Source organism: Passer domesticus, chromosome 1 (genome assembly GCF_036417665.1).
Source record: "Passer domesticus isolate bPasDom1 chromosome 1, bPasDom1.hap1, whole genome shotgun sequence".
NCBI lineage: Eukaryota > Metazoa > Chordata > Aves > Passeriformes > Passeridae > Passer > Passer domesticus.
In genome coordinates, this window is record NC_087474.1 from 161,056,727 (window position 1) to 161,067,176 (window position 10,450).

Here is a 10,450-nt window from a genome sequence, read left to right on the forward strand (position 1 = left end):
GGGTTTGGGATGAAGGGTTTGGGAATTTGAGGATCTGGGATTTGGGATGAAAGATTTGGGGATTTGGGACGGGGAATTTGGGATGAAGGATTTGGGGATTTGGGATGGGGGATTTCGGATGAAGGATTTGGGATGAAGGGTTTGGGATTTGGGATGAAGGGTTTGGGATTTGGGATGAAAGATTTGGGGATTTGGGATGGGGAATTTGGGATGAAGGGTTTGGGATGAAGGGTTTGGGGATTTGGGAGGAAGGATTTGGGAATTTGAGGATTTGGGGATTTGTGATGAAAGATTTGGGGATTTGGGATGGGGGATTTGGGATGAAGGGTTTGGGGATTTGGGAGGAAGGATTTGGGAATTTGAGGATTTGGGGATTTGTGATGAAAGATTTGGGGATTTGGGATGGGGGATGTGGGATGAAGGGTTTGGGAACTTTGGATCAAGGTTTTGGGGATTTGGGACGAAGGATTTGGGGATTTGGGATGAAGGATTTGGGATGAAGGGCTTGGGAACTCCAGATTGAGGATTTGGGATGAATGGTTTGGGATGAAGGGTTTGGGGATTTGGGATGAAGGAATTGGGGATTTGGGATGAAGGGTTTGGGGTGAAGGATTTTGGAATTTGAGGTGAAGGATTTTGGAATTTGGGAGATTTGGGTGGCGGCTTATTAATTAATAACTAATTATCCATAATTAATTAATATTTATTTTAAAATTAATTAACGTCCCATGGGAATTAAGGGCATCCAAGAGCTTTTTCCCTCTGGACATGACAACAAAAATCCTGGGAAAAACTTTGGGGTTGGAGTGGGAAAACACCAAAACTGGATGGAAAAATACCGGGATGAGGTGGAAAACACCGGGATGGAAAAATCCTAAAAATAAGACCCAAAACATGAGGAAAAATATAAAAACCAGGCAGAAAAGCACCAAAATAAAAGGAAAAAACCACCGGGATGAGGCAGAGAATTCCCGGATTTTGGGAAGGAGGCGGCGGCGCTTTTCCGTCATGGAGGTGCCGAGCTTTTCCCAAATCTCAAGGAGAAGAAGTCCAGGATTTTTCCCAAATCTCAAGGAGAAGAAATCCAGGATTTTTCCCAAATCTCAAGGAGAAGAAATCCAGGATTTTTCCCAAATTTCAAGGAGAAGAAATCCAGGATTTTTCCCAAATCTCAAGGAGAAGAAATCCAGGATTTTTCCCAAATCACAAGGAGAAGAAGTCCAGAGTTCCGTGGCCGTAGGGGTTGGAAGTCCAGACGAGGTCGGTCCTCCTGGAATTCGCCAACATTCGGGAAAACTCAACGTTGACCGCCGCCAAAAGTCCCTCATCCACGGGTTCCTCCAAATTCCAGCCGGATTCCGACGGCGGCTCCGGCTTGTAGCAATCCACGGGGAAGGGATACACGACCAGGTGGAGGTCGGGCAGCTCCAAGGTTTTCTGGAGCAGATCCTTGAGCGCGGCCGTGGACAGGGAATTGCCGTAGAGTCCCAGGAAGCGCAGGCGGGAGCAGCGGCGCAGCGTGGGCAGCAGCGCGTCCAGGTGGGAGTCGGCCATGCGGCATTCCATGAGATCCAGGTGCAGCAGCGAGGCCGAGGTTTCCTCCAGGAGCAGCCGCAGCGGCTCCAGGAGGCCTTGGGAGAAGTCGTGGCCGCTCAGGTCCAACCTTTTGAGGGCCGGAGCGTGGAAGCTTTGGGAGAGGAAGGCGAGGTCGGCGGGAACGAGGGAGCAGAAGGCCAATTCCAAGCTTTCCAACGGAGCCTGGAGGTCGCTGGCGGGAGGGAAAAGGGAGAGGTGAGGCCCCAGGGAGGATTTGTTGGGATTCGTGGGGAATGAGAGCTGGGATGGCGTCCATGGGATCGTGGGATTGTGGGATGGGTGAGGTTGGGAAAGGTCTGCAAGAAGAGCAAGTTCAAGCTGTGAAAATCCTGGGATTTTGGAGTTAAGGGGTGATGGAATCATGGAATTTGTCAGGTCAGGAAATGTCTCCAAGACCATCAAGGTCAAGGTTTGAGAATCATGGAATTATGGGATCATGGCGTTATGGAATTGTGGAATCCAATAATGAAATTATGGAGTGGCTGAGGTTGGGAAAGGTCTCCAAGAACATCAATTTTGACCTCTGAAATCCTGGGATTCTGGAACAATGGGATCATGGAGTTACGGAATGGATGAGGTTGGGAAACTCATCCAAGAACATCAAGGTCAAGGCTTGAGAATCATGGAATTATGGGACCATGAGCTCATGGAATTGTGGAATGCAGTCATGAAATGAAAGAACGGCTGAGGTTGGGAAAGGTCTCCAAGAACATCAAGTTGAACCTCTGAAAATCCTGGGATTTTGGAATTATGGGATCATGGAATTACTCATGTTGGGAAAGGTCTCCAAGAACATCAAGTTTGACAGTTGAGGATGATGGGATCATGAAATTGTGGAATTAAGCATCCATGAGATTATGGGGTCATGGAGTTGCGTGGTCATGGAATAACGGGATTATGGAATGGCTGAGGTTGGGGCAAATCTCCAGGACCATCAAGTGCAAGCTTTGAAAATCATGAAATTATGGAATGATGGGATCATGGAATGCTGGGATCCCAGAGCTCTGGGGTCCTGGAGAGACTCTTTGGGAGAGGAAGGCGAGGTCGGCAGGAATGAGGGAGCAGAAGGCCAATTCCAAGCTTTCCAACGGAGCCTGGAGGTCGCTGGCAGGAGGGAAAAGGGAGAGGTGAGGCCCCAGGGAGAATTTGTTGGGATTCGTGGGGAATGAGAGCTGGGATGGCGTCCATGGGATCATGGGATTGTGGGATGGGTGAGGTTGGGAAAGGTCTGCAAGAAGAGCAAGTTCGAGCTGTGAAAATCCTGGGATTTTGGAGTTATGGGGTGATGGAATCGTGGAATTTCTCAGGTCAGGAAAGGCTCCAAGAACATCAAGGTCAAGGGTTGAGAATCATGGAATTATGGGACCATGAGCTCATGGAATTGTGGAATCAAATAGTGGAATTATGGAATGGCTGAGGTTGGGAAAGGTCTCCAAGGACATCAATTTTGACCTCTGAAATCCTGGGATTTTGGAACAATGGGATCATGGAGTTACGGAATGGATGAGGTTGGGAAACTCATCCAAGAACATCAAGCTCAAGGTTTGAGAATCATGGAATTACGGGACCACGAGCTTGTGGAATTGTGGAATGCAGTCATGAAATGACAGAACGGCTGAGGTTGGGAAAGGTCTCCAAGAACATCACGTTTGACCTCTGAAAATCCTGGGATTTTGGAATTATGGGATCATGGAATTACTCATGTTGGGAAAGGTCTCCAAGAACATCAAGTTTGACCTCTGAAAATCCTGGGATTTTGGAATTATGGGATCATGGAATTACTCATGTTGGGAAAGGTCTCCAAGAACATCAAGTTTGACAGCTGAGGATCATGGGATCATGAAATTGTGGAATTAAGCATCCATGAGATGATGGGGTCATGGAGTTGCGTGGTCATGGAATAACGGGATTATGGAATGGCTGAGGTTGGGGCAAATCTCCAGGAACATCAACTTCAAGCTTTGAAAATCATGAAATTATGGAATGATGGGATCATGGAATGCTGGGATCCCAGAGCTCTGGGGTCCTGGAGAGACTCTTTGGGAGAGGAAGGCGAGGTCGGCGGGAACGAGGGAGCAGAAGGCCAATTCCAAGCTTTCCAACGGAGCCTGGAGGTCGCTGGCGGGAGGGAAAAGGGAGAGGTGAGGCCCCAGGGAGGATTTGTTGGGATTCGTGGGGAATGAGAGCTGGGATGGCGTCCATGGGATCGTGGGATTGTGGGATGGGTGAGGTTGGGAAAGGTCTGCAAGAAGAGCAAGTTCGAGCTCTGAAAATCCTGGGATTTTGGAGTTACGGGGTGATGGAATCGTGGAATTTCTCAGGTCAGGAAAGGCTCCAAGAACATCAAGATCACGGTTTGAGAATCATGGAGTTATGGTACCATGGGCTCATGGAATTGTGGAATCAAATAGTGGAATTATGGAATGGCTGAGTTTCGGAAAGAGCTCCAAGAACATCAATTTTGACCTCTGAAATCCTGGGATTCTGGAACGATGGGATCATGGAGTTACGGAATGGATGAGTTTGGGAAAGGTCTCCAAGAACATCAAGTACAAGGATTGAGAATCACGGAATTGTGGGATGACGGAGCCATGGAATTGTGGAACGACTGACGTTGGGAAAGATCTCCAAGACATCAAGTTTGTCATCTGAAATCCTGGGATTTTGGAACAATGGGATCATGGAATTACAGAATGGCTGAGGTTGGGAAAGGTCTCCAAGTGCATCAAGTTCAGGGTTTGAGAATCATGGAATGATGGGATCATGGGGAATTGTGGAATGAAATAGGGGGGTTATGGAATTATGGAATGGCTGAGGTTGGGAAAGAGCTCCAAGAACATCAAATAGTGACCCCTGAAAATCCTGGGATTTTGGAATTATGGGGTCATGGAATTAGGGAATAACTCAGGTCGGGAAAGGTCTCCAAGAACATTGACTTTGACACTTGAGGATCATGGGATCATGGAGATACGGAATTATGGATCCATGAGGTTATGGGGTGATGGTGTGGCATGGCCATGGAATCACGGAATTACGGAATGACTTAGGTTGGGAAGGATCTCCAGGAACATCAAGTTGTACCTTTGAGAGTCATGGAATTATGGGGTCATGGAGCCAGGGAATTGTGGCATTGTGGAGTTATGGGGTCTTGGGATCATGGAGTTATGGAATTGTGGAATCACGGGATATTGGGATTCTGGGATCAGGGAGCCATGAAATTATGGGATCACGGAGTTATGAGGTCATGGAGCCGTTGAAGTTGGAAAAGACTTCAAGATCATCAAGTCCAACCTTTGGGAATCCTGGAATCAAGGAATTATGGGATCATGGAGGTACAAAATCATGAGTTACGGAATCATGGAGTCATAGACTATTGGGATAATGGGATCATAGGAATGTGGGATTGTTAAGGTTGGAAAAGATCTCCAAGACAATCGAGCCCAAACCTTGGGAATCATGGAACAAGGAATTATGGGATGATGGGATTGAGTTGTAGACTATTGGGACAACGGATTCATGGGATTATGGGAACAATGGAATAAAGAATTCCTGGAATCATTCAGGTTGGAAGAGATCCTCAAGACCATCGAACCCAACCTTCGGGAATCTTGAAATTCAGGAATTATGTGATCTTGAATTTATGGGATGATGGAATCATCGAATCGTAAGATATTGGGATGATGGGATTGTGGGAATGTTGGGATAATGAAATCCTGGAATTATGGGATCACTGAGAGCTGGGAAACACCTCCAAGATTGTCAGGTTCAGCTTTTGAGAATCCTGGGATCATGGAATGATGGGATCATGGAATCTCGGAGTCATGAACTACTGGGATAACAGAATCATGGGAACATGGGAATATTGGGATAATGAAATCATGGAATCAAGGGATCATTAAGATTGGAGAAGACCTCCAAGACAATCGAGACCAACCTTTGGGAATCCGGGAACCAAGGAATTCTGGAATCTTGGAATGATGGGACAATACAATCACCGAGTCATGAGCTATTGAGATAACAGAATCATGGGACATCAGGATAATGAAATCCTGGAACCACGGGATCACTCAGGCTGGAAAAGACCCCCAAGACCCCCAACCCTTGGGAATCCCTCTGGGAGCGCGGGAATGGCACACCAGGCCCCGCTCCGTGGAGAACTCACCAGAGGATCTGGCGCAGATTCCCGGAGAGCCGGGAGGATCCCAGGTTGAGCTCACGGAGGCTGGGCAGCATTCCCAGCTGCCCAGCCAGGCACCGGATTCCGACGGCCGATTCCGGCGTCGGGCGCCGCACGTCCACGTTGCTGTACTGGAGCTTGAGGCTGCGCAGCTCCGGGAAGCGCGAGAGGTGCGGCAGGATCACCGAGAGCCCGGCCAATCCCAAATTGTTGAACCGCAGATCCACCCTCCGCAGGAAGGACGGATCCAAGGATTCCAGCAAAGCCACGATCCCAGACGCCGAGAGCTCCTCGGCTTGGAGCTCGCGGCACTTGAGGCGCAGCGGGCCAGCGGCTCCGGTCTGGAGCGCATCGCGCAGGATCCCGTAGGACGTTCCGTTGACAAACAGGTCGGCGTGGACGTCCACGCCCGGGGGCTGCGGGGCGGCCGCGGCCGTGGCAGCTCCGGAGCGGCCTTTGTGCCGCTTGGTTCCGCGCCTCTGGAATTCCCGTTGGTGCTTGGACACCTCCACGCAAGCCTTGGCCAAAGCCACCGTGCCGGACCAGACGCTCATCCCGTCCGGAGCGCGGCCGGACGTGGAATCCGGGAGGCCGGTCAGGTCCAGCAGGCGTAGGCGGAACCCGCTGGGAAAAAATGGAAAAAACCATCAAAAACAGGAGGAAAGAAACCATTAAAATGGGAGGAAACCGTCAAAAATGGGAAGGAACCATCAAAACCAGGAGGAAACCATCAAAAATGCAAAGGAACCATCAAAAATAGGGGGAAGCAAAATGTGAAGAAACCATCAAAAACAAGAAGAAACCATCAAAAATTGGATGGAATCATCAAAACAGGAAGATACCGTCAAAAATGGGAAGGAACTGCCAAGAGAGGAACCATGAAAAATGGCAAGAAAGCATCAAAAACAGGAAGGTGCCATCAAAAATAGGAAAAAACCATCAAAACCAAGAGGAAATCATCAAAAACGGGAAGGAACCATCAAGGAAGCAACCATCCAAAATCGGAAGAAACCATCAAAACTGACAAGGAACTATCTAAAGTGGCAAGAAAGCATCAAAAATGGGAAGGAACCAGAAAAACCTAGAAAGAACCATGAAAAGCAAGAAAAAAACATGAAAAACAAGAAGAAACCGTGAAAAATGGGAAGGAACGGTCAAGGAAGGAACCATCAAAAATGAGAAGGAACCATCAAAGATGGCAACCATGAAATAGAAGAAGAAACCATGAAATACGGGAGGAAACCATCAAAAACAGGATGGAACCGTCAAGGAAGGAACCATCAAAACTGGCAATAAACCATCAAAAACGAGACGGAACCGTCAAAGACGGGAACCATCAAATACAAGAAGAAACCATCAAAATCAGGAGGAAACCATAAAAACCAAGAAGAAACCATCAAAAACTAGAAGGAACCATGAAATACATGAGGGAAACCATCAAAAAGCGGGAGGAAGGAACCATCAAAAATGGGAAGAAACCATCAAAAAAGAGAGAGAACCATCAAATACAACAAGAAAGCATGAAAAACTGGAGGAAAGCATCCAAAATGAGATGGAACCATCAAGGAAGGAACCAACAAAACCAAGAAGACACCATCAAGGAAGGAACCGTCTATAAATGGCAAGAAAGCATCAAAAATGGGAAGGAACCATCAGAAATGGGAAGAGACTATCAAAAACTAGAAGGAACCATGAAAAACAAGAAGAAACCATGAAATACGGGAGGAAACCATCAAAAACAGGAAGGAACCATCAAGGAAGGAACCATCAAAAATGGCAAGGAACCATCAAAAATGAGAGGGAACCATCAAAGATGGGAACCATCAAATACATTAGGAAACCATCAAAATCAGGAAGGAAACTGTCAAAAACAAGAATAAACCATCAAAAACTAGAAGGAACCATGAAAAACAAGAAGAAGCCATGAAATACATGAGGGAACCATCAAAAATGGGAAGGAACCGTCAAGAATGGATCTATCAAAATGGCAAGAAACCATCAAAAAAGAGAGAGAACCATCAAGTACAACAAAAAGCCATGAAAAACTGGAGGAAACCATCCAAAATGAGATGGAACCATCAAGGAAGGAACCATCAAAACCAAGAAGAAGCCATCAAGGAAGGCACCATCTGAAATGGTAAGAAAGCATCAAGAATGGGAAGGAACCATGAAAAACAAGAAGGAACCGTGAAATGCGAGAGAAAACCATCAAAAATGGGAAGGAATCATCAAAACTGGGAGGAAACCATAAAAAACTGGAAGAAACCGTGAAAACCAGGAAGAGACCATCAAGAACGGGAAGGAACCATGAAAACCAGAAGGAAACAATCAAAAATGGGAAGGAACCAACAAGAAAGGAACCACCTAAAGCATGAAGAATGTGAGGAACCATGAAAAACAAGAAGAAACCATGAAATACGGGAGGAAACCGTCAAAAATGGGAAGGAACCATCAAGGAAGGAACCATCAAAACTGGCAAGAAACCATCAAAAACGAGAGGGAACCATCAAAGACAGAAACCATCAAATACAAGAAGAAACCACCAAAATCAGGAAGGAAACGGTCAAAAACAAGAATAAACCATCAAAAACTAGAAGGAACCATGGAAAACAAGAAGAAACCATGCAATGCGGGAGGAAACCATCAAAAACAGGATGGAACAGTCAAGGAAGGAACCATCAAAAACTAGAAGGAACCATCAAGACAGAAACCATCAAAAACAAGAAGAAACCATCAAAAACTAGAAGGAAACCATCAAAAACAAGAAGAAACCATAAAAAACTTGAAGGAAGCATGAAAAACAAGAATAAACCATGAAAAATGGGAGGAAACCATCAAGAAAGGAACCACCTAAAGCATGAAGAACGGGAGGAACCATCAAAACCAAGAAGAAACCATGAAAAATGGGAGAAAACCATGAAAAATGGGAAGGAACCGTCAAGGAAGGAACCATCAAAAATGGCAAGAAACCATCAAAGACGGGAACCATCAAATACAAGAAGAAACCATCAAAACCAGGAAGGAAACCACCAAAACCAAGACGAAACCATCAAAAACTAGAAGGAACCATCAAAAACTAGAAGGAACCATGAAATACGGGAGGAAACCATCAAAAATGGGAAGGAACCGTCAAGGAAGGAACCATCAAAACTGGCAAGAAACCATCAAGGAAGTCACCATCTACAATGGCAAGAAAGCATCAAAAATGAGAAGGAGCCATGAAACATGGGAAGAAACCATCAAAAACTAGAAGAAATCATGAAAAACAAGAAGAAACCACGAAATACAGGAGAAAACCATCAAAAATGGGAAGGAACCGTCAACGAAGGAACCATCAAAAATGAGACGGAACCATCAAAGACAGAAACCATCAAATACAAGAAGAAACCATCAAAACCAGGAAGGAAACCACCAAAACCAAGACGAAACCATCAAAAACTAGAAGGAACCATCAAAAACTAGAAGGAACTATGAAATACGGGAGGAAACCATCAAAAATGGGAAGGAACCGTCAAGGAAGGAACCATCAAAAACGAGACGGAACCATCAAAGATGGGAACCATCAAAAACAAGAAGAAACCATCAAATACAAGAAGAAACCATCAAAACCAGGAAGGAAACCACCAAAACCAAGAGCAAACCACGAAAACGGACGGAGCAAACGATGAACGGCGGCGGCGACCCCAGCGAGCTCCCCCAGAACCCACCTGGCGTCGTGTCCGGGCTCTTCCAGCTGCCGCCGGAGCTGCGCCACCACGGCCAGGATGACGGCCTGGACGCAGAGCTTGCAGGGATGGTCCCGCAGCAGCTCGCGGCGCCCCACGAGCCGCTGGAAGTTGAGCACCGGGAAAGGCCACGCGGCCACCAGATCGCGCAGGACCAGGGGTCGCCCGTCCAGGAACGCCGCTTGGAAGAGGACGGGATGGAGATCGGCGGGAAGGGCGGGGAGAGGGCGCTGGGCCACGATGCGGCGGGCGCAGAGGAACAGGAGGGAATCCATGGAGTTTTGTGGGGGGGCTGTGGGGATTTGGGGAGCTTTTGGATGGTGGAGAATCCAAAAATCACCAAATGTGAGGATATCTCGAAGGAAAACCAGGATTTTGTGAGGATTTTGGATGGTGGAGAACCAAAAAATCCACAAATCCCAAGATATCCCAAAGAAAAGATGGCGGCGGTTGTGAGGGGACCCCTCAGCGCCGCTCCCCAAAATGGGGGTCCCGGAGTGCCCCAACCCACCCGGGACACCCCAAAGTCCCACAGGGATCACAAACCCCTCCCGGGGATCTGGAAATTCCCACAGAGATCCCCAAATTATCCCAAAGTCCCCTCAGGGATCCCCAAAAGAGGCGCCGCCGCCGTCCCCCCCCAACATGGCGCCCCCCCACTCACTGCTCGCCCGCCCGCAGCCCCCGCGGGTCCACAGCCCGTACGGAAGCTTCACTTCCGTGTCTGCGCGTTGTGGTAACCAATCAGAGACCTACATCCACATTGAGGGCGGGTTCTTTAATTTTAATTGGCTATTTCAGCTGCCTGTCAATATTTTATTAAATTCTCATTGGTTTCACTGGAGATGGGCCGGCGCTCTTATATCCGCCTTCCCATTGGTTCATTTCGCTGTCAATCAAGAATCCCAGCCTTTCTATTGGCTGGCACTCGGCGGGAGCGGGAGGTTCGCTC

General features: G+C 47.5%; 1 protein-coding gene across 1 annotated transcript; it reads right to left on the bottom strand.

Moving 5' to 3' along the window:
• Positions 1–627: 627 nt before the first annotated feature.
• Positions 628–10,434, bottom strand: LRRC14 (leucine rich repeat containing 14). The gene is made up of 3 exons (XM_064399661.1): positions 9,481–10,434; positions 5,759–6,397; positions 628–1,768 (listed from the first exon to the last, which is right to left on the bottom strand). The coding sequence occupies exons 1-3, from the start codon at positions 9,771–9,773 to the stop codon at positions 1,204–1,206; spliced, it is 1,497 nt and encodes a 498-aa protein (XP_064255731.1). The 5' UTR covers positions 9,774–10,434; the 3' UTR covers positions 628–1,203.
• Positions 10,435–10,450: the final 16 nt, after the last annotated feature.

Coding starts and splice junctions, on each gene's coding strand:
- LRRC14 (XM_064399661.1), bottom strand. CDS start 9,773: ATGGATTCCCTCCTGTTCCTCTGCGCCCGCCGCATCGTGGCCCAGCGC. Junction 6,398..9,480: donor GAGCCCGGACACGACGCCAG/GTGGGTTCTGGG, acceptor ATTTTTTCCCAG/CGGGTTCCGCCTACGCCTGC. Junction 1,769..5,758: donor AATCTGCGCCAGATCCTCTG/GTGAGTTCTCCA, acceptor CCCTCCCGCCAG/CGACCTCCAGGCTCCGTTGG.